General features: G+C 48.3%; 1 protein-coding gene across 1 annotated transcript in view; it reads right to left on the bottom strand.

Annotated features, from left to right (window-relative positions):
- Positions 1 to 341: 341 nt before the first annotated feature.
- The window catches only part of PAX5 (paired box 5), a 70,507-nt gene continuing 45,151 nt past the window's right edge, over positions 342 to 25,697 (bottom strand). Inside the window, exons 5-6 of the mRNA XM_042829400.1 lie at positions 8,957 to 9,043; positions 342 to 3,166 (exon numbers count right to left, since the gene is read on the bottom strand). Of these exons, the coding sequence (XP_042685334.1) occupies positions 3,090 to 3,166; positions 8,957 to 9,043 (164 nt within the window). The 3' untranslated portion in view covers positions 342 to 3,089. The remainder of the gene's footprint in view (positions 3,167 to 8,956; positions 9,044 to 25,697) is intronic.

Here is a 25,697-nt window from a genome sequence, read left to right as displayed (position 1 = left end):
AGGCATGCATCCTTGTAATGTATGACGGTTGCTCCAAAAGTAAAGCCTCCTGTTTTATTATGTTGGCCCAAGAAATCACAGGTGGATGTTGGAGATATAACAGTAGAGGTTGAACCTTCCTACCAAAATTCTTCTCCATTTTGTTGCCATGAGACAGATGGCAGCAGAGGGGCTCTCTTACAAAATGACGTCTGACATGGAAGTGCATATGAAGCAAAGCTGTGCCACAGAATTCCTCCACTCAAAAAAAAATTGCAGCAGTTGACATTCATAGATGCTTGCTGAACATACACAGAAACCAAAGAGTGGATGTGAGCACAACGAAGCAGTGGGTGTTGTGTTTCAGCAGTAGTGGCACTGACTTGAAAGACAAGCCATGTTCTGAATAGCTGTGCACAGATGTCACACCACAAAAGGAAGAGTCTCCAAATAAGCTCATCCACTCAAAATGGTTAACAGTGGTGACTGAGTCGAAAGATAGTGTTTTGTAGCTGAGAATTTGCTCTATCAAAAGGTGTTATTGTGCTCTTTATAGCTGTTGTAATTTCCATGAGAATTAATAAGAGGCATTACTTTTGGAGCGACTTACATACAAACCATGTTTTTCGTAAGTCCATAGACTAACTACAAGAGTCTCTGTCCTGAGCATAATAGCATCTGTTGAAATTTCATGTCTTATGTTTAGCCTTCTCAGTGTTAACCAGACTAAAGCCATATAAGTCATTTACCACCAGGGAATGAAAAACTAAGCTTTTAAAAAATGCTTGCTGGGTAGTACTCAGAACTGGTGCAAGCACATACATATAATCAACAGGAGCTGCTCTTCCTGCACTGGAAAGGCACAAGCACAGGCTTTGAGACCAGCTTCATCAGTGGTCAAGTAGCATCCCTGCAGCTCGTGTAGCTCACCCCCACCCTTGCTTTTGGGGCATGACCCACACCCTCATGTTGTACCGTCAGATGTTTGTTTCTTGCCTCCTCACCTAGTGTCAGATGACCTTCTAACTGTCCAAGCTTACAGAAAAGGCAGCTGTTTTGGGGATATGCCTCTGCATGTGGTGTGCACACCTCAGCTGAGCTCGGGTGAAGAAACCCCAGCCAGCCACTGGGGTGCAAACAGCCATGCAGTATGTATGACACCAAAGCAAAGCTTCAGAAAATTCCCCAGGTAAATGATGGTTTTGTGCTTTTCAATTAAAAACGTGTGTGCGTGTTTGTGTTTCAGGTATCAAATGCTGAAAAATGAAAAGGACAATTTTTCTTGCAGGTAAGTTTGTCGCGTGCTCACAGAATTAAATTCTGGATTAGGGAACCCATTTAAGCCAGTGGAACCTAGGTATCATCATGGCTTTTGAGAACCAGAGAAAATCTAGCATGGAACCTGAACCTAACAGTTGTGTGTTTGTAGCATGAAAAGGTACAAAACATGCTACTGGGGAACACACGGAGGCTGTCAGTGCTCACTGATGGCAGGCACACGAGGTGCTGGCAGCAAGGAGAACAGGGAGGAATGTTAGCTCAGAGGTTGCAATTTCAAAGAAATGCTTGCAAAACTGGAAGCAAATACTTAATACTTGATTGTTCATTCGTGGGACACCACCAGCAATCCCTTCTCAGCCTTGGGAAGGACACAGGCAAACAGACAGGTCTCTTTGCAGTGCCGATGCTGTGCGCAGTCAGAGGCTGCAGGTAAGTCTGGTCTCAGCAAGGTCAGCTCTTCCCTTGCTTCCAGGAGTGGCTAGGCACATGCACACCATAACACATGGCAAAAGGTAGCTGCACTGGGGGATAGTTTTCCCTGTTTCCTGTAAAAAGCAGTGGCTGGTGTATTGCTTACCAGATCATTGGTAAGCTGCTCTCTTCAATAGCTCGGGGAAGCAGTGAGCACTGAATGAAATCTCACCTTAGCACTCCTTTCTTGAGTAGGAGGGCAAGACATGCAGGATTAATGGGGCAAAGTTCTCTGTGACTCCAGTCTTGAATTCAAAACTGCTCTCAGTGTTACTAGAATGACTTGAGATACCTTCATTTAAATGGACAGACCCCCGTGACCAGCACGCCTCAGAAAGCAGGTGTGTCTGCCCATGTGTTCAGTACACTCTGGTCAATAGTCCACTTCACAGAAATCAGTATGGCTGTTCCCCCTTTGTTTCAGGGTGCCCATAACTGGGTTTTAGCAGACGACCCGCTGAGATGTAGGTAAGGTGTCTACTATTATTCTTTCCTGAATGCAGTTTAACTTGGAACCAGAGAATTTGTTTCAGTGCTCATTATGATGACAAATGAACACATATGAATACTAGACAACAAACCGTGTCAAAATTGCCCATTTCTTTCTGATGCCCATGAGTTTGGTACCAGCATATAGCATGATCACACACAGCTGCTGGTTAGGATGCTGTGCAGCAGTAACATCAGCCTGAAAGATAGCCACAATGAGTGTTAACCTGGTTCAAAGTTGCTTAAAGCTTATTGAATTCTTTGAATCAGTGCACCAGTTTCAAAACACATTTTCAGATGCATTTTGAGCCTAGACTTGTACAGTGTTGCTGCATACGCAAAGTCAGTCTCATAGCAGTACAAACAAGCAAGTATTTACAGTGCTGCTTGTGTAAAATTGAGCAGACTGATCTTTCTTTGCCACAAAAAAAAAAAAAGCAATAATAATAATTTAAAAAGCTTGTGTTGAGTCTCACAGCCTGTCTCAGTGTGCAGTAAGAGGAAGCTATCCCGCACAGGGAGGCCCACATCTCTTCCTTATCCCCAGTTACAGCCGTGGTACCCACAGCGATTAAAGCAGTAGCCAGACAGCTGCAAACAACATGAAACTACTGCATTTCTATGACCGCATGATGTGCCAGGAGAACCATGTCCTCCTATTTCTTTGTTTCACTTCAGACCCAGACAACATCACCAGAATTAAGAAAATGACAACGTTAAGTTTTCAGAGTCTTAAGAGTAAAATTTCAATGAGCTTGTTCCTACTATTTACTTTCTTCCTCCTTGACTTGCACGGTTGTAGCAAGGTGACTCAATGCAGTTGTCCCAGGCAGTATTTTGTGGTAAGTGCTCAAGCTTTGGGTCCGAGGTCAGTGGCGGTCATAGGCGGCAGCAGCTGCTGGTGGGGCTGCTCCACGGGCTGCAGCACTGTAGTAGTAAGGAGAGCCTGGAAAAGAAGAGACTCTATGAAGAGAACAGATGGGGGGAAAGTGCAATCTCACAGTGCCCAGGGCTCCTTCCTTTGGGTTCTGTGCCACGGGAATGAAGGTGGAGTGATCAGCACAAAATCACGTCCCGCACTGCTGCAGCTGCTGTGCACTGCTGTGGGTTGGAGAGCACGTGGTTTGTGCCATTGACATCACAAAATCTTCAACACATTTTAGAATACAAGGTTGGAGTATTCTGTCTCCAAAAGATTACACGACTGACTTCTCTCATTCTTTTTTCCCTTGTTTTTGAAGAATGAGAACCTTGCACCCAAAAGCACTCAACGTATTTTACTGGACTCAGAAATAATTACCTCTTTTCTCACACTGCTTCTTTCAGGGAAGAAGTCCCTTGGCTTTCCCTAGCTCTGGCAATGATTTCAGAGCTCTGAGAACCAGAGATGAGCTGTGCAGGTTGAGAAGTGCTGACGCACTCACCTACTAACACAAGACCTGAGAAATAAACACTGATGATGAATTTTCTGCCCTGCGGCGCTAAGCATCAAACCACTGGGTGATTATTGAAGGGTTACCTGGAATCTGGGTTGTTTGCTGCAGTAGGGAAGTGTGTTAGACTTCCTTTGTGTCTACACATACGTGTCTTTGGACAGTACAAGCTATAAAATGATTTTTGTGTACACAAGAGAGAAAACAAACTGATATGGTGCAAGAAAAGAATTACAAAATATTTCAAAGTTTTGTCAGTTCAGCCTTCGTGTCATCAACTGAGTTCCATATGCATGAAATGTGAAATGGGACACAGTGGGGAAGAGTCCCGTGGGAGGACTCACGCTTGGACTCCTGCGACTGACATAAGTGGGCAGGTTTGGCAGAGCATCACAAAGTCTACATGAGGATCTGCTCTGGAGCAGCTGGGGCTGCAGGCTCAAGCATGGGACTTAACACTGATTTGATAACTTCTGCAGCTCCAGCAAAGCAGAGGGGCTGATTCTCTCAGGAGAAGGGGAGTGACACCAGTCCTCGAGTGGCGTGTATACAAATCAGCATGGCATAAACAGAAGTGTTTTGCACCAGTGGGTGGGCAGAGAGCTGAGGACCATAAGACAACTGCAGGCTGTAGGGTCAGCAGGAGAGGGAAGTCCACCGCACACTGTGTGTCTTCAGCTGGCTTCCCTTCCTCTGGGTATTCTACCAAGTGCTGCTGGCTGAAAAGCTCAAGCACAGAGCTGGAATCTCACCAGACTCGAACAGGGAGCTTATGGACATTGAGTGTTAACTATCAGCTCAGAAGGTGATTACAGAGCACTGGAACAGATTGTCTGGAGAGGCTGTGGAGTCTCCTTCTGTGAAGATATTCAAGACCTGTCTGGATGCCGGCCTGAGTGACCTACTGTAGGGAATCTGCTTTAGAAGGCGAGTTGGACTCCATGATCTCTTGAGGTCCCTTCCAAACCCTGGGATTCTGAGATAATTGCCACACCCAGGGATTGCTTTGCCTTCTCCCCAAGAAACACCTTGTGGAGTGCTCAGCTGGCAGGACTCAGCACTTTGCACCTCAGACACAAATAACTAGAGCTACAAAAGGAAGTGCTGCTGCCCCAAATGGGGACCCAAGGGGCCATCACTACTGGCCCAAATACTTCCCAAAGACAGGGCCTTTCCAACGTGCTGTGCCTATTGCTGGGTCCTCACATATGCATGCTTACTTGTTTCTTCTGCCTTCTTTCTGAGCACCTTGCCAGGAAGGTAACTCAGACCACACCATCAGTCTACTGCTTTTTTATTTCTGAGCCAATGCACCCAACACAAAGTGTGGATCATCTCTGCTGCTGCAGAGCAAGGTAGCACGTCCAAGTAAAGCATTTGGTGGGACTTCTGCATGCACCCAGTAGGCACCAGGAGGCCTGGCACAGCCTGAAGCATGTTTCCAAAAGCCCTGCACTTTTGCTGAGTTTTATTTCTCTGGTTTGCAGATGAAACAAAAAGGTTGTACTTTATGCAGAAAGTGAGAACAGCACATTACAAAGCAATCACTCCTTCTCCCTGTCAGGATGCTCCCATCCAAATAGACTTGTCCATCCTTTGGCCATTTTTTCCTTCCAATTCATATTACCTTCCATATATTCCTTGGCAAAGCCATTTCTGGCCCCTCCTTGTTCTCCACCTGCTCACAGAAGACTTGCCTCCAGCTCCATTGAGCAGCCCACAGACCTCCCTGCAGGACACCATCCTGGCCCCACAACCACAGGCAGCCCCAAGCAGTGAGACATGAAGCACAGACCACAACCACGAAGCAAAAGCTGCCACAGGCAGCACCGAGTTGAAAGCAATGAGAGAAAAAGGCAAAGAAGTTATTGCAACAAGCCAGCATGAAATTGAATCGTTTTTCTTCATTAGACTGCCTTTCTGTTATCCACTCTTAGCGTGTGCTTGTTGAGCAAGGTCTGAGCTGGTATGCCTGCCAGGCCCTGCAGACAGTGATGGACGGAGCCCCAGGCACAAGCTTGCTTCCCAGCATGTCTGTGCACACGCTCCTGTGCACATCACTACATTGTAGGAGCTTGAGGTCATCAGCAGAAGAGTGCGGAGAACATGAGGTGCCCTCCTTTCCACCTCCTCACAATGTTTCCATGTGGACACCTGGCTGCAGCTCTGAGATGGGTGCAAGGCAAGTAGCCAGTGCTGTGATACCAACCCTCCCAGCACGGCCCTGCAGAAACCCAGGGCTGGTTGCACTGCTGCTGCAGACAGTGAGCTGTGTCATGTCATGCAGGAGGTGCAGGCTATACGCTGTGCAGAGCTGCAGGTGATGCTGGTGGCAGACAGGAGAGCATGAGGCCAGGGAGCTGCCTCAGTAAAGTGATTTCTTCTTCTGCCCTTGCTTCTCTTTACCACCCTGGAGGACTGGAAGTTGGTTTCTGTCCATCTGCTAGAGCTGTGGATCACAGCACTCCAGACTGCCTTTCTGCACAGTCACCCACCGGTATCAGTTCTCAGGCTGGCTGAAGCAGATGTGAGTGAGCTGCAGATGCAAAAGGAGCAGCAAGCACAGTGCAGGTGCAGCACTGACAGCATGCAGCCGCTTTCCTTGAGGAATCACACAGCTCTGCAGCTCTGCTTCCACCCACACACCCTTCCCAAGCATGGCCTTGGGGTGGAAAAACTGGCTTACCTCTCACTGCTGCTCCAAAATCACAGGAGAAAGACCAGGGACTATGCTCTGAAACTGCCACACCGTCCTCAGGTCTCTTTGTTCCTACCCTCATTCCTTCCCCCCAAATCATTTTTCATCCCAAATACTTTCTTGCACTTGTAAATCATTGCATCTCTCTTCTAAATTCCTCTTTCACAGATCTGAGCTTGGTGTGATTGCTGCAGAGCAATTCTTCCTGTTCAGAACAGGGAGTTAATTAAACATAGGTGCTGCTGAGTGCTTGGAGTATTACAATTTCATCTTGGTGAAGGGAGGGGACTTAGTAAAACAAACTGTGTCAGTCTGTGTACTACTACAGATTAATTTTGTCAGGGTTTCTGCTTTGATGTTGATACTGCCAGAGCTTGCTCTCCAGAGAGAATTATAAAATGTACTCACGTATACTGAGAAGTGTGGAAGCAGCGTGGATACAGCTTACATTAACCTCCTCTCCAGTGCAGGTGCTCAGGCACATCTCATGAGTCTTCTGGCTGTGCACGGTGGGGTAGAGCAGGCACCTGCAGCAAGGTCTGCAACACGGCTCTGCAACAAGGCTCCTCCTTGTCCAGAGTTACCAGTGAGCAACTGAGACCTGGCCACGTGTGGAGTGCTCAATACTACAAGGATACAGGCAGAGCTGTGTATGGCTGGGCTCTCCTGCAAGGCTCAGGACACCTGCTGGTTGTTCCAATGCAATGGACAAGGCTAGGATGGAGATCACCTTCCCTAGCTGCCCCTGCGAGGTTGTGCTCTGTGCTCACAGCTAGCATAGCTCTGGTACCCCAGCAGTGCCTTGTCTCTCACTGAGCACTGCTGGCACAGTACCAGGACTCTCTCCAAGCTCCCAATGCCAGCACATGGAGGCAGGCAAGAGATGAGGAGGGGACATTGCTGGGGCACTGATCTAAACTGATGGAAGGGACTCTCCATTCTGTGGCACCAACTCTCATAGGTCCGCGTACTGAGCCTTTCAGTCCACTCCCTTTGCTGTGGGCAGAATGCATTTGTACCAGCTGTACACAAACTGTGTTCTGCTCACAGAGTCAAAGAGAAAGAATTTGCCCCCAGAAATTATCATCCAAAAATGGAACAAGGACACCAAAGCAAGTCCTTTCCTGCACCAGTGGAAGTCTGCAGGCATGAGTTTGCAACCCAGCCTTGCCAAAAGCCACTCTTGTTATGCAGGAGGATGGACCTCAGGTCAGGTCTGCATTTATTCTGAATATCCCACCGGTTTCTTCACAGATTTGCAGGGGAAGTGAAAGAAACATGCAAAGCCTGTCTTCTGAGGCCTGTCTCCAGGTGCTTCAGAGCTCGCTTTGTCTTCCCTTCAGCAGCGGGAGTTTGAAATATCTGATTTGACTCCAAAGGAGGTACAAAAACAGCAATTAAGAAATCACTGTGTGCACTCTTCAGACTGGTTAAAGCATCTTCTTCCACACAGCCCAACCAAACTCTTGCAGGCAGTCCTGGCTGCGGCCATGGCAACTGCGGGTTTAAGCACCAGGGCTCCTCTGGCTTTGTACAGCCGTGCCCATCGATATTATCTGAAGATCTGTTCTCTGATTTATGATGGAAGCACTAACAAACCCTTAAATGTGGCACAGAAAATAGCAGTAGCTTACCAGCACCATGGCATGAGAGGCAGAGGCTGTCTATTGCTCCCGAAGGATTTGTTTAAGGACAAGAACCATGATGAATACAGCCTGGGTGGCTCAATTACATGGGGACTCAATTACTTAAAACAAAGAAAGTGGATGGGGAGGGAAAAAAAAAGACAAAAATTCAAAATTATTTCTCTGCTGGAGGTCACATACAACAGCCCTGTCATCCATAAATCTGGAAATCTCCAAGGCACGCTATTCCTCTGTTGAAAGATGACAATTAATTGGTATTTTACTTACCTCATCCATGCAAATTATGCAGGGAACAATTCTAATTACTGCATTCTACATGTGTACAAGGTCAAAGTGGGCCATCTTTTGACAGTGGTGTAAAATGGATTGTGTTTATGCTTCACATGAGGGCCATGATCCTGCGTGAGCTGTGGGGCTCCTGCTCCCTACTGTTTGTGAGAGCCCATGCAGACATCTGAGAGACTGCACGAGCACAACAGGCACTGCAAACCCACAGCTGAAGAGCAAACGTAACATGAGGTCTGGGAGAAATGCAAATGGCTGGAACCAGCAAGGAGACAGCACCACTGTGGTAGTGGGGCTAACATTCAGTGACAAGACACAGCATCTCCCTGAAGAAGGCACTCCCAATAAAATGACGCCAGTTTTGTAGGAATAGGATTCCTCCTCTTCAAGAAATGGGCATTCTGTCTTCCAGCAATGCCTTGTGTCTGCCAAATGATTCCATGAGGCAGAAATGGGAAGACAAAGGCGTTTAGCAGCAGGCTTCCTGCTGGTGAAGGGAACTAGGAGGTCTGCTGTACCCAGTGGAGATCCATAGCCACTCATCAGTGAAGAGCACTGGGAGACAAGGCAGCACCAGGACACACATCCTGCTTATCCTGGTGATTGGTAATTGCCACTGGCTTATAAATGAGTACAGGTAGGAGCACAGCCCCAAAGTGGGGGCAGCAACTTACCCAGAAGTCCGGGATTGGGAAACCTCCAGGAGTCGTTGTAAGTTGAGTACTGTGGGTGGCTGTATGGGCTCCCAGAAAACTCACTCCCTGAATTAAAGGGAAACAGTAAAAAGACAAAATAAAGGTCATTTGATATAAGACTACAGTCACATATGCGGGGAAAAACACACAAGTTCAGCATCTGTTGTATTCCAGTGAAAGCTTTCGCAAAAGCTCTGCCGACCACCCTGTCTGTAGAAGGGCCGTCTGGACCGCCCACTATTAAATGAGTACAGTCATCTTCTGTGTGTCCTTCTGCAGTCCAGCTCACCCCTGCTGAGTTAGTGGGATTTCCTCGTGCAGCCTGTGCTGCAGGAACAAGATGGCTTGCAGGAGTTGAGGAATCCGAGACCGACCTCAAAGGCCTGGCCACTGCCTCCACATCCCTGCAACACTCAGGGCAGCTGGGAGCTGCTCAGCCAGTCTCCCTGTTAACAGAAGATAAAACAGCCGATCTTCTAGGTAGCGAACACCATTCTTGGCTCTCCAGCAGAACATGGGCCTGGACCCATGGACTTCCACTGATCACTTTAACAAAGGAAGAGGGATGCTTGCATCAGTTTCAGGAGTTTTTGAAACCCTCCAGACAAAGGCAGAGTTAAGACTCAAAGAATTGTTGCTATTTGTCTCCTCACAAGCTACTTTCTCCATCTTTTCTCTTCACATGTCATCTCCCTGTTTCATACCTGAGCTGCAATCTCTTCAGGGCAGCACCATGCATAACACAGCTCTGACCTTGGATAGGTTCCACTGCTATGCAAACAGAAATGTCACTGTTGTTTCACTGGAACATCTCCCATGAATGGCAGTTTCTCTGTTCTCCTATCTTTCTTCCACATCTCTTTCTCCTGCTCAGGTTCACAAGCATATACACACTAAACAGCGCCGATGAAGAAAGAACTATTTTCCTACGGCAATGTGGCAGAGAAGGCTGGCAGGTTGAAGAGAGAAGATGCTGGCTGCAGCCTTCAGGTATTTAAGTCCTCAGACACAGAATGGCTCACATCTCATACCGGGGAAGTCTCCTGCCTCAGCCAAGGGGCAGACCCACAACACACATCTCTATGCAGCTCTGCTGGGTCAACACCCCATAGCACCACCTGCCACCACCTGGCACAGCCATCCAGCTGACCTGGAGCTATCGCCTCATCCCAGCCCAGAGAGCAGCCTCTCACTCAGGACAGGTCTGCCAAGAGGCTCATTTGCTGACCCCAGGAGAGAGGCATTAATGCTGTGGTGATCATTCAGGTATCACAAACGTCCTGAGCTGTGCGCTGCCGGAAGAGCACCATTTGGCTGCTGCTGGCACGAAGCAGCATCTGTGCTTGCTGGAGGCCGTGCGGTGTACAGGCAGAGGAGCGAGGTGGAGAGGACAGTGCCCACTCCCTGCTGCACAGCCCTTGCATGAGAAGCAGAGGTGGAGCAGAGCGTGCCCGCTGCCCTGCCCGCTCCCCCCGTTTGTTCCTCTGCAAACAGCGCCCCGTGACACATCCGGACCTGCACCCTGCATGACCCGCGCCCACCAGAGACAGTACTGCACATCCCTGCCAGCACAGCGCCGTGTGCCCCAGGCGTTTCAATGGGTCACAGCACTCCCTCCCACCCTACGCCACGCGTGCTGCTTTGGAGGCAGCAACGCCTCCGAACACGCAGCCGTGCTGCAGATGGAAGCAGGCTGACATCTCATTGTTCCATTCTCTCCTGCCTCGCTCTCCTCCCCTCAGAACCTCTGCTACCCCCTTCCCTTCTCGCACACACATAAGGACCCTCTCTGGGGATGTGCTGGTGCCTGTCAGGCTGAAGCTTCCAATTCTCTGTTTTTTATGCCTCAGTGGTCAGGGTGTCAGGCTCCTGCAGCACACACCAGCCAGGAGCTGGAGGAGTCACTGAGCACCATCAGCTTGGTGACAGTACCGTGTGCTTCTTAACATACTCTGCATATCCATCAGCCCTGCAAAAAGAGGCTGAGGGTACAGGAGGGTTGGGGGGGCAGAGAGGGAATAGCAAATGAGAGAGAGAAACAAGTGAGTGGTGGAGGGAAAGGAGGGATGGGAGAGAAAGGCTCAGGCCCTGCTATCATCATCACAGTGTACAGGCAGGCAATTGCCGTGGCTGTGGGTGAACTAAACTGGATGAATGAATGCTGCACGAATGCCTCATGGGTTCCACCAGGTGTTCCAGGCCCATTGGCATTACTTTCCAACTGCACTGCCAACCAGCCCAAGCTCTACTTAAAAAAAAAAAAAAAAAGAATCATGGAATCGTTCACCCGGGGGCTCACACACACACACACACATGCCTGCCTGCACTGTGGAGATGGGAGTGGGGGCCCTTCATGCTGAATGGTGCATACCTCCTCTCAGTGCAGGTCTGACAGCATGCCACCAGGATGCTCACTGCTGCTACGCTCAGAGGTGGAGGTTTGGGTGGAAGGTTTGAGAGGAGTGAACAGTTCAGAGCAACACTGCAGCAGTGGGCCCTGGGAGAAGTGCTCCATCCCAGAATAGCAGCACTGGGGCAGAATACAATGCCTCTGGGCAAGCTGTGGGACTGAGCTGTGCAGCTCAGCAGTGTGGTGCAGCCATGAGGCTGAGCCATGCAGGTTGGTGGTGGTAGTGCAGGTGAGCTCACTTGTCCAGTATGTCTCCTCTAGGGACTGCCAACTCGTTTGCTTTAAGGTAAAGTCCCACTGCGTTTCCAGAGTGATGTGCAGAGGAAATGAAAACTCTGAATTCAAAAATCACAAGAAGCAGTATGTGAAGAAAAAGATGCCAAGACTTAAGAGAACTGACCCTGCAAAGGAGTTGGGAAGACTGCCTGCCCCTCTGCACACAGGGTGCTGGGTTCAGTCCACCTCAGAGGATTCATCACTCATCCCAAAACCACCTACCAGTGCCATTCTGCTCTCAGGAGCTCCATGGAGTATTGGGGTGCTGCAAACCATCCCTCACTGAAAGGGAAAAGGACGGGACAGAACAGCAGAAGTGCAAGTGTTGGCTGTCCAAAGGAAGCAAGATGTGTGGAAGGACATCAGTGCAGTGGGTACCACATTCTTCCTTAAACGTCATCCAAGTCTAAGGGAAGATCCGCAGTCAATCTCAACCAGTTTAGGATCTTGGTAGGTAAAACAGGAAATAAGTTGCATGTTCTACACCCTTTTTAGTTGTTTTTTGAAGGGACGCTGTGTAACCATGGAGGAACATTGGAAGGGACCCTTAGAGGTTATTTGCTCTAAATTCATGCTCAAAGCAGAGCTTTTAAACAAGCCATATCCAGCTAAGTTCTGTCCTTTCCAACCTTAATGGCTATGATTCTCCCAGGACAAAGGTTCCACAGATTTCTGGGCTGCTGACTTCACTGTCACCACACAGCATGAAGGAGATCTGGCTTGTGCTGTCCTATCCATTGGGGTAGAACAACTGCCAGAGGCTGACTAGCAGGGAGCTGATAGTTCTCCTGCACTCCTATCTTTGTCCATGAGTGTTCCACAGGACGGAGGGCAATGACAACTCTGCCTCCTGCTCTGCCAGTGACTGTCCACTGGTCTACTTGCTCTCATCCAAACAAAGCGGATGGTGACACTAAAAAATAAAGGCACAAAAGAAGGAAACAGGTACCAAAGCACAACCCTACCGAAACAAAACACGTGTTTCAGATGTAGTGCTCAACCTGGAAAGAAACCGAGCAGGAAAATGCACTGTGTACACCAAAAGTCTGTCATTTCCTACCCAGTTTGTCTCAATGAAACTAACAACCAGTTGAAAGTCCCAGGATAAGCAAACAGAATCAATAAAGCAGCCACTGAAGAGCAGGCTTGGAAAATTTTCCAGTAAGAGTTAACAGCCAGAGCTGCAACAGCAGTAACTGTGCTGCAGAGAGAGACCTCTGAGGGAAAAGAGCAGCTTCTGTGTAAGCACCATGTGTCTATTTTGGCTTTGGTGGATATTGGAAGCCTTGTTCACGTATGACAGCAAGCCAGCCCATTCCTAGTCTCACACAGGTAGATCTAATAGAGCCAGCCCCACCAAGATGTCCCTGCTGACTGCAGCATGAAACAGATGCTCATCCCCTGTTGTGCCATCCTGCTTTACACACAGGTTTGTTACTCTGAGATGTACACAGGCACAGAGTGAGAACACAGCAGAACATGGCAGTCACAATGTGAGCTCCATCTCCTCCTCGGTGGGCTGCAGACCTGAGGGCAGCATTTCCCCATCTGCCAACTGCATTTCACTGTCTCCCACTTTTGCACGGAAAGTGAGGGCAGCAGTGTGGCAGCACATGGATAAGAAAGGGTCAGTGATGACTGCAAAGGCAGCTCTTGGGTTTGCCTGATGAGACAAGAAACTCGAGCCACCTCTTTGAGGTACCTCACAACATCTGGGATCCTGGGCTCCATCAGGAGAGGGGTGGTCAGCAGGGACAGGGAGGTGATTGTCCCTCTCTACTCGGCTCTTGTGAGGCCCCATCTGGAGTCCTGTGTCCAGGTGTGGAGCCCTCAGTACAAGAAAGACATTGAGATTTTGGAAAGGGTCCAGAGGAGGGCGACAAAGATGATCAGGGCCTCCCCTAGGAGGACAGGCTGAGGGAGTTGGGCTTGTTCAGCCTGGAGAAGAGAAGGCTGCGGGGTGACCTCATTGCAGCCTATCAATACCTGAAGGGAACCTACACCCACGAGGGGAGTAAACTCTTCAAAAGGGCTGACAACAGCAGGACTAGGGGAAATGGATCCAAGTTGAAGGAGGGAAGATTTAGGTCGGATGTTAGGGGGAAGTTCTTTACAAGGAGAGTGGTTGGGCCCTGGAACGGGCTGCCCAGGGAGGTTGTGGATGCCCCGTCCTTGGATGTGTTTAAGGCCAGGTTGGACGGGGTCCTGGGCAACCTGATCTGAATGTGTGTGTTTGGTGACCCTGCTGGGCAGGGGGGTTGGAACTGCATGATCCTTGAGGTCCCTTCCAACTCGGGTGATTCTGTGATTCTGTGATTCTGTGATCTGCCCGGTGCACCACATTTCTCCTCTCACTGCAATTTCAGGAGCACTAAGGAGCAGCAATCCCAGTATCTAGAAGGAATGGGCAGAAAGCTTCTCTAAAGCTTCTCTTCTGGTCTTCTGACCAGACTTGTGATAAAAGCATTTGGGCATCCTGCACCCGTGTCCCAAACACGGGCCAAGAGACAGGGAGAGGGCAGTTGGGCAGAGGGGAGAACTTTAATGAAAAAGTAACTTTCCAAAGGGATTTTTCAGAACACCTGAGACCTCAACATCCAAACTAGAAGCTGCTGGCAGCATCTGGACCCTGCGTTGTCTGTCACTGTGTCAAGCAATTCATCCCTTAAATACTGGAAAAAGGTAAATAGAACATTAATAAACAGAAAAAGAGAAATGCTTCCTGTGCAATTATTTCTTCCTTTTTTATTTGTTGAGGATGAAATAGAAAGTAACAGATCTCAGGAGAAGAGCAGCATTTGCAAACAGTTTTCAAGGAAATCTCTCTTTACACATAACAGTTTGATTTGTTGGATTTGTTTGAAAACAGCATGACAAAGCTATGACTAAAAGTGCAGCCAGTTCTAAGCAAGACAGAGCCCCTGGAGCTGCTGGGCAGAGCAGAAGTCGTGCACAGAAATACAACGTGCATACAGACGGATGCACACTAAGAGATGAGCAGTTGTACACCCACAGATACATGCACACTCTTTATGCATTTAGGCTTTTCTTGGTCTCATCTTATGTTAATGAAGACCATCCACAGAGGCTTAATACACCACGTGTAAATTCACTGTAAGCATCCAGTGATCAACAGACTGCTTACTGTCACATACGAGTCCTTCCACTCAGCAAAAGTATTCTGCCTACATCTGTCATGTAGTAATTGATTAACATTTGGGCAACCATTGCCCAAACCTTCACACGTTTTCAGCATCCTGGCGTGCTCTGGCTGTGTTTTTACACCTCTGTGAAAAGGCAGTGTGTTGTAGTTGCAGCCGGAAGGCACACAGTCATATTCAGATAATCTCACTTGAACTTCCCAGTCCCGCCAAGACTGCCAATTAACTTCTAATGAGAGCTGTATATAATTTTATTTTCATACAGACTGCACAGTATTTTCTCTTTCTTAAATCTTCATATTAAGTAGCACCCAGATGAGGACGCAGGCTGTCATATTTAAAAAATCAAACATGCAGATTTTTGTAAGACTACTCATTTCCAGGAAGCTACGAGGCACAGCAACCCCACCAGTGAGTAATGAGTTGTGGGTTAAGGTGGACGTACCTTGCTGTGAAGTCATTGTACGATTCTCGACCCGTGCTGCCTGCCATAAAATTTTAATGCTGCCTCTGACATATTTATGAAATACCTCACCCAGTCTTTGCAGGATGACAAAAAGATTTACACCTGTAATTACTGCAAGCACATAGGTATTAGATATGCACTTTAAACTTTTGTACACAAAGGTATTTAACTTTAATACAACAAAGGTAGGTGGTGCCACAGAGCAACCATACTGGAACTGCATTAGGAGAGAATTATCTCCCAGTACAAAGTGGACAACAGCCCAACTCATCTGCACAGAACACAGAGCTGCAATTACTGATGACAAGAAAGTTGCCCTTCCCCTCCCATGGCTGACATCTGCAGAGCTGTCTGCTCTTCCTAACCAGACACCAGAACTCAACATTTTGGGACTGTGGGTGGACATAAGAATAAAGCAAAGCAAGCCATGCTAATGTGTGGGCCCTTCACACCTCTGCTTAGGATTCTGAGCTAAAAATGAGATTCTTCTGAGTGCTGCCTGTTCTGTATACCTTGTGAGCCAACAAGGGAAGATATCCCACTGGACCTCTTGCTTGCAAACAGTGAAGGGCTTGTGGGTGATGTAAAAGTTGGAACTCAACTTAGGCATAGAAATAAACTATTAATAGAGTTTGTAATAGAATTTGTGATTCTTGGAGTAGTAAGGAGAGAAGCTAGCAAAACTGCTGCCTTGGATTGACAGAGGGCAGACTGCAGCCTGTCCGTAAGATGCTTAGGTGACAGAATATGTCCAAAGAAGGTCAATGAAGCTGCTGAAGAGTCTGGAGCACAAGTTTTATGAGGCTAAGAGATCTGGGGTTATACAGCCCAGAGAAAAAGAGGCTTAGGGGAGACGTTATCGTTCTCTCCAACTCCCTGAAAGGAGTTTGTAGCAAGGTGGCAGTCAGTCTCTTCTCCCAGGCAACAAGCAAGAGGACAAAAGGAGATGGCCTCAAGTTGTGACAGGGGAATCTGAGGCTTGATATTTGGAAAAATTTCTTCTCTGAAGAAGGGTTATGAGGCATTGGAGGCTGCCCAGGAAAGGTATTTAAAAGGCATGTAGATAAGGTGCTTAGGGACATGAGTTAGTCGTACAGTTGGCAGTGCTGTTAATGGTTGGACATGATGATCTTGGAGGTCCTTTCCGAGCTAATGATTCTATGATTCTAATAAATTTTCCAAACTATGTAATTGAAATGTTACGTTGGGATCAGATGAAAATAGTCCACTCCACTCTTCATTCTGGTGTTTGCCTTTCTTTTATAATTTCAGCCCTTGTAATAGCATGATATGTTGTTACTTCCAGGAATTACACAAGTAATTTAACTAATTGCATAAGTGGTTATAAGATTGCAAGCAGTAATAATATATCCATAACGTGGAAATTGGAGTTCTAACACCTGGAAATTAAGAATTTCAGTAGCTTGAAAGGTACTTTGCTGTTGACATGGAGGCAGTCTTTATTAATGTGAAAATACAGATGTGAACAAGGGTAGGAAGGTGCACTGCTCACAGAGCAGTCTTCCACACCAATATGCTCTGAGACACAGAATCACAGAGTCATAGAATCACAGGGTTGGAAAGGACCTAAAGATCATCTAGTCCAACCGTCCTCCCATTACCATTGCCATCACAAGCTACTAAACCTCTTCTTGTAGCTCCCACATGAGACAACCCACTGCCGTTCTCCTGACCTCAGTTTCAGAGTATGCAGAGCAAACCAACGTTCAGCTGGGGCCAGGGCAGCACCTCAGATAACACGAGGTCACAGCCCCTTCAAAGCAAGGAAAGCCCTCCCATCTTACTCTAAACCTCCAGAGGGATGAACACTCCAGTTGAGCAGCTGGGAGCCAACATTTTGTAACCAAAGCCATGTCAGGGTGAAACCTGCAGCCTGCTTGGTCTGACCAGAAACAGTTGCAATAACAACCTGCGCCAAGCATAAGAACACACTAGGAAGTAAGTGCTGATGGGAACCTCGTTACTTCCCATGCTGTGTTCCCAGGCAGGCTGATGCTCAAGGACATCATGGCCTGTGCCCTGACAGAAACCTGTGGCACATCCTGACTGCCCAGGGTAATATTCCATGGGAAGATGCTTCTTCTTGAGTGCTGGCATGATGTTTCTCTACTACAGTAAGTGCAAAGGATTGAACACTAAAGAGCCCTTTGTAGAATCTCTGCTACAAAGAAGGCTCATGTGAGGAAGAGAAGACATAGCAGCGTCTTTACCCTGGCACAGAGACCAGTTGTTGGCACAGCAAGCAGCCCTTCCCCTACCTGTACATTGCCACTGAGTCCACACATCTTCACTCTGCAGTAAAACATCTACATATTCCAGGGAGTTACTTTCCTACAGGAAAGCTGCTGTGGTGCAAAGTAACCTTTGCTGCTAATGCCTGAAACTCCAAAGATTGAGTGGATTTACTGTGAAGCAGATGCCAAATGGGATCAATTTTAGTAACAACCAGGGAGAATGCATTTAAATTTCACAGCTTTTTTTCCAGTCAGTGTAGAGACTGATCCACAGTTTACTGCAGCCGCAGCTGACAGACAACATGCAAACAATCAGCATCCAGTGCCACATCTTGTGCTAGAAATTGTGAATATTTTCCTTCTGGGGATGCCTTACTTCCCTATTTTGGTTCTCTCTCTTCTCCTGCACAGCAAGAGCTGAACGTGTCCTTGTGAGCAGGACATGCATGAGATGCTTCATCTAGCTCTCCCGACCTACATCCCTCTGTGCATACTTACAACTGCCTGGTACAGGCACACAGCACCTGTACAGTTTTCCAACACAAATACTACTTTATACAGTTTGACTGTCTCTGTTTTAAAAGACATCTTCAGGCAAAAGAGCTGAATGGATATGGGGTGCCTTTAGAGCTCCCTCTTTCATTCTGACTAATTTTAATTGCTTAAAATTTTTCCCCTGATTTGTTTTTCTTTCCACTACTTCATTCCTTAGTTTCTTTTCACACTGATATCACATCAATCATACTGCATTGTTATCTACTGTAATGTCTTGGCATTTGACTTGTTTTACTGATGTTTCAGTGTGTCCAGAAACTTCTGGAAAAAGAACACTTACTTCTAAGGTATTTCAGTGTTTGGTCTAAATATCAGTTTGTGACCACATGAGTTTGCTGCAGAACAAATATTCTATGTTCAGACAATCCTAACTGCCACTAAACTCCTTACTAGCAAACATCATGAAAAACTGTTTTATTGTTGTTGTGGATTACAATCCACAAAAACAAGTCCAGCAAGTGGTAAAAATGCTGAGGTCAGAATTAACATTCTGCAGAAGAATTGCTGAAGACTCTTGCAGCTGCAAAGCTAGGGGCTCAGGGACAGATCCTTGTCTCCAGCCTGCAATGGCATTCCTTTGACAACACAGACAGACTGGAAACAGAAAACAGCCCATTCACCGCAGACTGACTTGGCAAGCATTTTCTAAGACTGTGAAGTTGCAGGAGTGTCTGAACTCGCAAGTTGAGCCCGGTCAGGTGCATCTTTTAGCATAAATAGAAACCTGGGCTTGGGAAAATGCGTGCAAAGCATACCACCGCCATGGGCTGCTAAGAGCAGTCTATGGACATGCTCTGAAACTCCAAGTTGAAAAGAAACTGCATTCTGCAGAGCACAGACCAATTGCAGAGCTTGGATGTGACCAGAGTTTAGACTCTTCCTCCCTGCATGGTGCTGTTTGACTGCTGCCTTCATGGCAGCACACAGCTGACTTGGTGCACAGCGGAGTGCAGCCAGCATGGTGCAGGTATGCAGCAGCCATGTCGTGCTCCTTCTGCTCGTGGGTGCAATGGGCCATTAAATGTTTTCTCCTCTGCTTCCTTCTGAGATCCCAGCACTCTCTCACACTCAACCGTAGCGTGTCAGAAAACCTCCTGATTTGATACTACTGATTTGGTCTGCTCCTCCGCTGTCACCACCCATGTTATTGCTCCTATCACTCCCAGCACAGTTTGGCAGACACACCAGAGCAATTGTGGAGCAGACAATTTGCTGTTTGTAACTGCAGCGTATTTATAACCTCAAAGAGGTGAAGGCTCAGAAATGACACAGTGTTTTCCATACTCTCACATCTCTGATGCTCAGGTCCGAGGAACTCTGACACAAGCAGAGCTCAGCCCTGTAAGCACACGCAGTGTGTGTTCAGCTGGCGGCCCTTCCTGCACGCCTAGGTAGCAATGACTGCATTCGGGACAAGAGAACCTTCCCTGGATTTTTGGTGCCTTGGTTTGCTAATCCAAAACACAGCTTTCCAAAATCCGAAGCCTCCTGGCCTCCTAATTACATTCAGCTTTTTCGCAGTTACTTTGTGTTTTGTTTCCATCAACTGGTAATCAGCAGTGACACAAAAACAAAGCCAACAGGAGGGGCCTGGAGGAGCACAGCACAAGAAGCCCAACTCACAGCCATACGGATCAGTGGTTCCTGCTGGCGTGCTGCTGTGCAGTCTCAATGGGAATGAGCTGACACCGTGTAAAGGCAAGCTCTGCTGCTCAGCCCTGCACTGATGCTACCTCCTGCAGCGCTCATGGAACTCATGGTCAACAGGCAAACGTTCCATCCACAGGCACCTATTGGAAGCACTAGGACAGAGGCTCAGTTTTGTGCTCACAGTGCTCCGGGAACTCAAGTGTAGAATAGGAAGCAAGACAGGAAAACTCCTAATGACATTAAAAACAAACAACCAGCAGGGCTTTCTAGACTTGGCACTGCTTCCACAGCCAGCTCCGCTGCCAGCAGATGGGCAAAGAGTCAAGCCCGTAGCACCAAATGAAACACCATCAGAAAGCAGCCTCTATTTTTAGGCTGCTGGCAGCGTTTCCTTGCGGGTGCATGAGCTCAGCTGCGCTGAGGCAAGAGATAAAAGCTGCGTCTTTACTGCAAGGCTTATCCGGGGCAGCACTCCGGGCAGCCGGAGCTCCTCCCGCAGCACTACGGCGGCTCTCGGGGTGGAAGCACAGCCATCGCCGCCCGCAGGCACTGAGAACGCCTTTCCCCCGCCCTGGGCACAGCACGGCCGCTGACCGCCGCCCCGGGCGCTCCCCCTCCCGCTCGAAGCCCTGGAGCCGGAGCCCTTTCGCCCCTTCCCCTGGCCTGCCCCGGCGGGGTACGGATGGGGCACGGAGCGCCCGCAGCCCCGCGGCCGGCAGAGCGGAGCCGGCCGGGCTGTCACTCAGGAGGAGCCCCTCGGTGCTCCGTGTTGGGTCTTCCTTGGGGGGGGGGGGGGGGGGGGGCTCTGTCTGAGCCGCTGCTGTCAGAGATTTCAGACGGAACGAGGCACCGAACGCGGGTCTGACAGCTCGCCGCCGAATTAGAGCTATTTGCATGCTAATTTTCACCGTGCTTAGCTCGCTGGCAGACCCGGAGCCAGAAGCAGCCTCTGCGTGTTTGGAACAATGCTTGACTGATCTAGCGGCGTTAACGAGCAAATTATGGTAATTTTGTTATTACAAATTCATAGAAATTTCCAAAGAGTGGAGCAATACAATATGTTTTTTTCTCCTCCTCCTCACTCCTAAATACGGAACCTTTTGTTTATACACACTTTGCTTTGCTTACTTATGTTTAGTTATGCATACTGTTTCACTTCAAAGGGAAGAGGCAGGAATTACAGCTGGAGCAAAGGGAAGCAGACTGAGCTGGATTCGCCGTGCAGATACCTGGGTGCTGTTATCAGCAGTTCCCTGAAAGCCAAGGGCATGGGGAGGCTCGTGGGCCTTGCTCAGGATCTGGGCTGTAGGAAGGAAACCTGTTTGGGAGCAGAAGATGCACAGGCTGTTGGCTTTTCCTTCTTAACCCTTCACCTTCTTGTCCTTGTCAGCATGGTTTCTACATCAGTTGAGTGAAAAAAATTTTATGTATGCTCCATCCAAGTGCAGAAGATGCACATCTGAAAGACGAACAACAGAATGTTCCTCAACGCTCCTCTGGTCCTGGGAGCCCGTTACTCAGAATGTACGTGAGCAGTAGATAAGCATACATCATTTTCTTAACTACTTCGTTATTAACAATAATAAATTCGTACTAATCATTTGTCAGTTGATTTTCAGTCTGTTTCTGCACTGAGATCTCTGTGATGCTGCATCATTTGCTTCATCATATGTGATGAAACTTATGTAGAATTTGTTCTCTGACCACAGAACAGTGGGAAGACATCTGTGTGAAGCAGACCTAAACCTGGGAGAAGGCAGTAAGCTCACTTAAGTAGAAAAGACACCCTGCAACATCCCAAACATCAGTATTTCCTATTTCTTAGCAGCGGTCCTCTGGCTTTAAAGGCGGATGCTGTGAAGAGTTGTTGTGTTCTTCCAGGGTCATAAAGGTGTTTCAGGGGCATTCTGCATGATGGCTGCATTTGCACTGGGTGAGTGTACTCAGATTGAAGTGTGACTCTCCAGCTGGCAGCTTTGCATTGCCTACAAGGTTGATACATCAAGCACTTGCCCCAGCATCACACCTTCCACCTGCCTACAAGAGCACTGCCATGATTTCCCATGGCACCTCCATTCCCTGGTCAGGCTCTCTGCCTTGAGAGCATCCCCACAGATGAGTATACAAAATGAGCATCCCATAATGCACACATTTGCCTGAAGTCCACCAGAGCAACACCGGAGCATTGCTGAGCACCCTGGCCCCAGGAACCCCAAACAGATGAGTGCCACAGAGGGCACAGCAGGGCACAGGGGGACGATGGAAATGAGCGCAGTATGATCCAGCCTACAGCAGAGCTGTGCAAAGCCAGGATACTGGCACAAAGTCAGTGATCATAATCAGCACAGGGACAAAAATCCTTGTTGAGATCTCAGTGTATGAAGCAAGCGAAGCAGATGGCAAACAGCTTCAGAAATCATCACCAAGCTCTAAGGAGACAACTTGCTGCTCTCCACCCCACTAGAGGAATGCCAAGGTTCATTCCTTGTTTTCAGCTTGATTTTCCTTTCTGTTTTACTGGTGGCAGCAGCTCCACTGTTCCAGTAGGCAGCCAGTTCAGCTCATGCAGTCCATCAGGACAGTGCAGGGCTGTCCTCCGGCTCTGACACTGATGGCCTCTACCAAACCACACACACTTCTTCGTCAGACCCTGTTTGTCAGTGTGTTACCTCCCACCTCCCTTCCTGTCACATTTACTGCTTCACACCATCACATGAGTTTGGCATGGGCAGAGTCAGGACAAATAGCACGGATATACAATGATAGCTATGACCAAAAGGTTTCAGTCTGTAGGGAAGCCTGTCCCTGAAGGCTCAGTGCAGGAGCTGCTCGCTCATTCCTGTCTTTTGATCCCAGCCTCAACACAGCACCTGTGCTTCTGTTCCTTGTAAAAGATCACTGTGTACCAAGCAGGTTGACAGAGGGTGTTTTCCCATCCAGGACTGGATGGGAGAAATAGACCAAGCAGAGAAAAGATACACAATGTGGCCTGTCTGCATTAATACCCACTAATCGCAAGGAAAAATTCTTCTAAAAACCATGTGTTGTTTTTTTCCTCCCGACACCATTTCTGCTTTGCTCATCAGGATGAGCCTCTTTTTTTTTTTTTTTTTTTGATGAAAAATTGTAAGTGGCACTATTGCTATTTTTATACTTTTCAAAGACCAGTTTTGAATGTCAGTGTTTTCAGGTCCCTTTAGTTGGGTAATTGCACATGGACTTCATATAAAGGAAATTCATTTGTTCAGGGTCACTGCATGGTTTTTCATTAAAAACAAATTACCGGTGCTCAGAAAGGACATCTGGGTTTCAGGAGTCCCATTAATGACTGTATTTTCAGCATCGCTATTCTGGATGCTGTACCCTTTCCTGTCAGCCTGTGCTGAAGGCCCCTGGAGGACGTTGTGAATGACAGCCCTGGGGAAGGCAGGGCACGGGAGAGGGCTCATCCCAAAGACAAGGAGAGAGGAAAGAGTGGAGAAGACACAGAGGGTAACGGGGTGTTATCTGAGCACTTTTGAAACCAGGGCCAGAAGAGCTATGGGCAAGCTTGAGCTGCTGAGCACAGAGCACCCAGGCACAGGGTGCAGGCAGACAGGAGGTCTCAGTGGGTCCAGAAGCTGCACCTCAGGGGGCTGCAAGAGGGCACAACGGTCAAGGGTGGGAGAAGGATAGAGGGCAATTTCTTCAGGTCCTCATGGAGCCATCGGTCTCTGTCCTGTGACAAGGCCACTGCCAGAAGCCTCCATCGAGATCCTGAAGGCGATCCACACCTCTGTTGTTCAACAGCAGCTCTAATCCAGAGCAGAGCTCTCACTCCCGTGTACCTGCGTGGACTGCTAGCACACTGGTTCTCAGACAGCCACTTCCTGCTACAGCTCTGATCATTATGCCAAAAAGAAGCTCAACAGTTCCTGATTCTGTGATGTGTTTTCAGCAGCGCTGTAACCAAAACACAGTGTCACATAATGATGGGGTAATTCTGCTGCACAAGACTGCAGCAGATCTCCTGGCCCTGCACACAACACAGTGAGCAAAGAGCCAGACCAGGGTGCTCAGGACTGGAAAACCCACAAAGACAGAGACAAAACAGCTTCTCCAGGCATCTGAAGATATCCAGATGGGTGGAAGTTTGAAGCCTTCCCATGTATCCTATCTCCATCTGTTTCAGTCAACATGTATTGCCTTCCCTTGTGCCTCGTGTGCATGGATAAAGGTATTACATAGGATGGACTCCTGGATGCATGTCACAGTGCTGTACTTGTATCCAGCGTGCAGGCAGAGCTTGGCACCAACCATCGCTCTCCAAGCTCAAGCATCCCACCAGTTGTCTTCCCATCCAGCTGTCCACCAGCAGCTCCATGCCATAGCATGCAACAGGGCCTGCAGTGGCCATGCAGCAGGTGAAGAGGGGAGATGCTCCTGTGGGAGGGTCCTGCTGATGGAGAGTCAGGACAGGCTGATAGTGGGGAGCCTTTCTTGTTCAGATGGAGAGCAGGGAGGTGGGAAGAACAGTAAGAAGAGAACAAGGAGCTGAATCCATGCATGCTTGGTGAAAACACCAAGGGGCTCAGACACTTCCCTCACATTTCACACGCACCATGTGAGGCGGACACCACAGACATGAGGCAAGCACCAGCAGTGCAGTGAGGAACCAGTGAACTCACTGCAGCACAAGCAATGTCTGCAGGAGGCAGAACAGAACCCTTTACATCTCACCATGGATCTGTTGCTCCCACACCTCTAACTACTTCGCTCTCACAAATAATTATGAGCAGAAATTCGTGGCTTACAATTAAAAAACTTATTGAGGAAGCATATTTCTAGCAAGTGCTCTGAAAACTATGAGAAGGAAGCAGCAGGTCACAAAGTAAATCCCTGTGAAAAGGGAAAACAGATGCACACAGGCTTGGTCATGGCAACGTGTCTGTATCAGAACTACCACGGATGTTCTGTGGCCCCAGCCCTGATCTGACAGCTGGCTTTGGATGCTCTCCCCAGCCAGGCAAATGACAAGAGGCAAAGAAGAATTGGGAAGATGTTTGGGATGCTAGTTAGCAAATTCTCACTTAAATGAGAAAGCAAACCTGAAGAAATTGCAGCTGACCTTCACACTAGCTGGAGCAGAAGGTTGTTATTAAAGGAACCAGTGAGAGGAACAGTGCAGTTATTCAATGTAACGGGTCACAGAGGCCTATGTGTAGTTAAAAATAAAATCTATTACCCAGGAAAACTGGCTCAGATGACCGTACATCACCGAACCCCCTCTGGATTTCCTTGTGCTGAGCTCTGCCATGACCATCACTCTCACAGTTCTGTGTCCTGCTCCAGCAGGTGTGCCCAAACAGGTGGCAACCATGGACACATCCATTCCCCGGCATCCACCAAAAGGAAAAGGAAGAGTAAAGCCTCTGGGAGGTGACAGAGACTCAGAGCTGCATATTGGGTGTAAGTCCAAACGAAGGCAATGGATTCCCACAAGGTTTCTAAAAGTCTCCAGATCATCACTCTCAGGTGCACATAAGCTGTCTGAAACTTCCCACGGGTAAGTTGGCAGCTGCAGATGCCAGATGAGGCCGACCTCCCCCTTGCCTTCCTTGTCCTCAGGTTTACCCTCAGTGGCAGAATGAGCCTCGAGAAAAGCAGGGGCTCAGGGCTCTGGTGAAGAGCCAGCACAGGAGAGCCCGAGCAAGAGCTGAGGGGACTGGCAGGATGGGACATCAGACACTGCTGAACCTGCTTCCCACTCGCTGCGCTACATCTCTAAGCTGTGTATGTAACAGCAGGTTCATGCACAGCACCCTCATTTGCCCATACATCTCCATGGCCTGCCTGACACACGTGATTAACTGATCCTGGTGCTCCAAATGCTCAAAGTGTAACAGCCATGTTAAAAAGTTAATGGAAGTGCAGACCTTCAGCTGATCTAAGCAGCTGGCAATGCCTC

Source organism: Centrocercus urophasianus, unplaced genomic scaffold, assembly GCF_019232065.1.
Source record: "Centrocercus urophasianus isolate 14NV4802_14NV808 unplaced genomic scaffold, USGS_Curo_1.0 seq_31, whole genome shotgun sequence".
Lineage (NCBI taxonomy): Eukaryota > Metazoa > Chordata > Aves > Galliformes > Phasianidae > Centrocercus > Centrocercus urophasianus.
The sequence above is the reverse complement of the archived record's forward strand: the minus strand, read 5'-3'. Positions and strand labels throughout refer to the sequence as shown.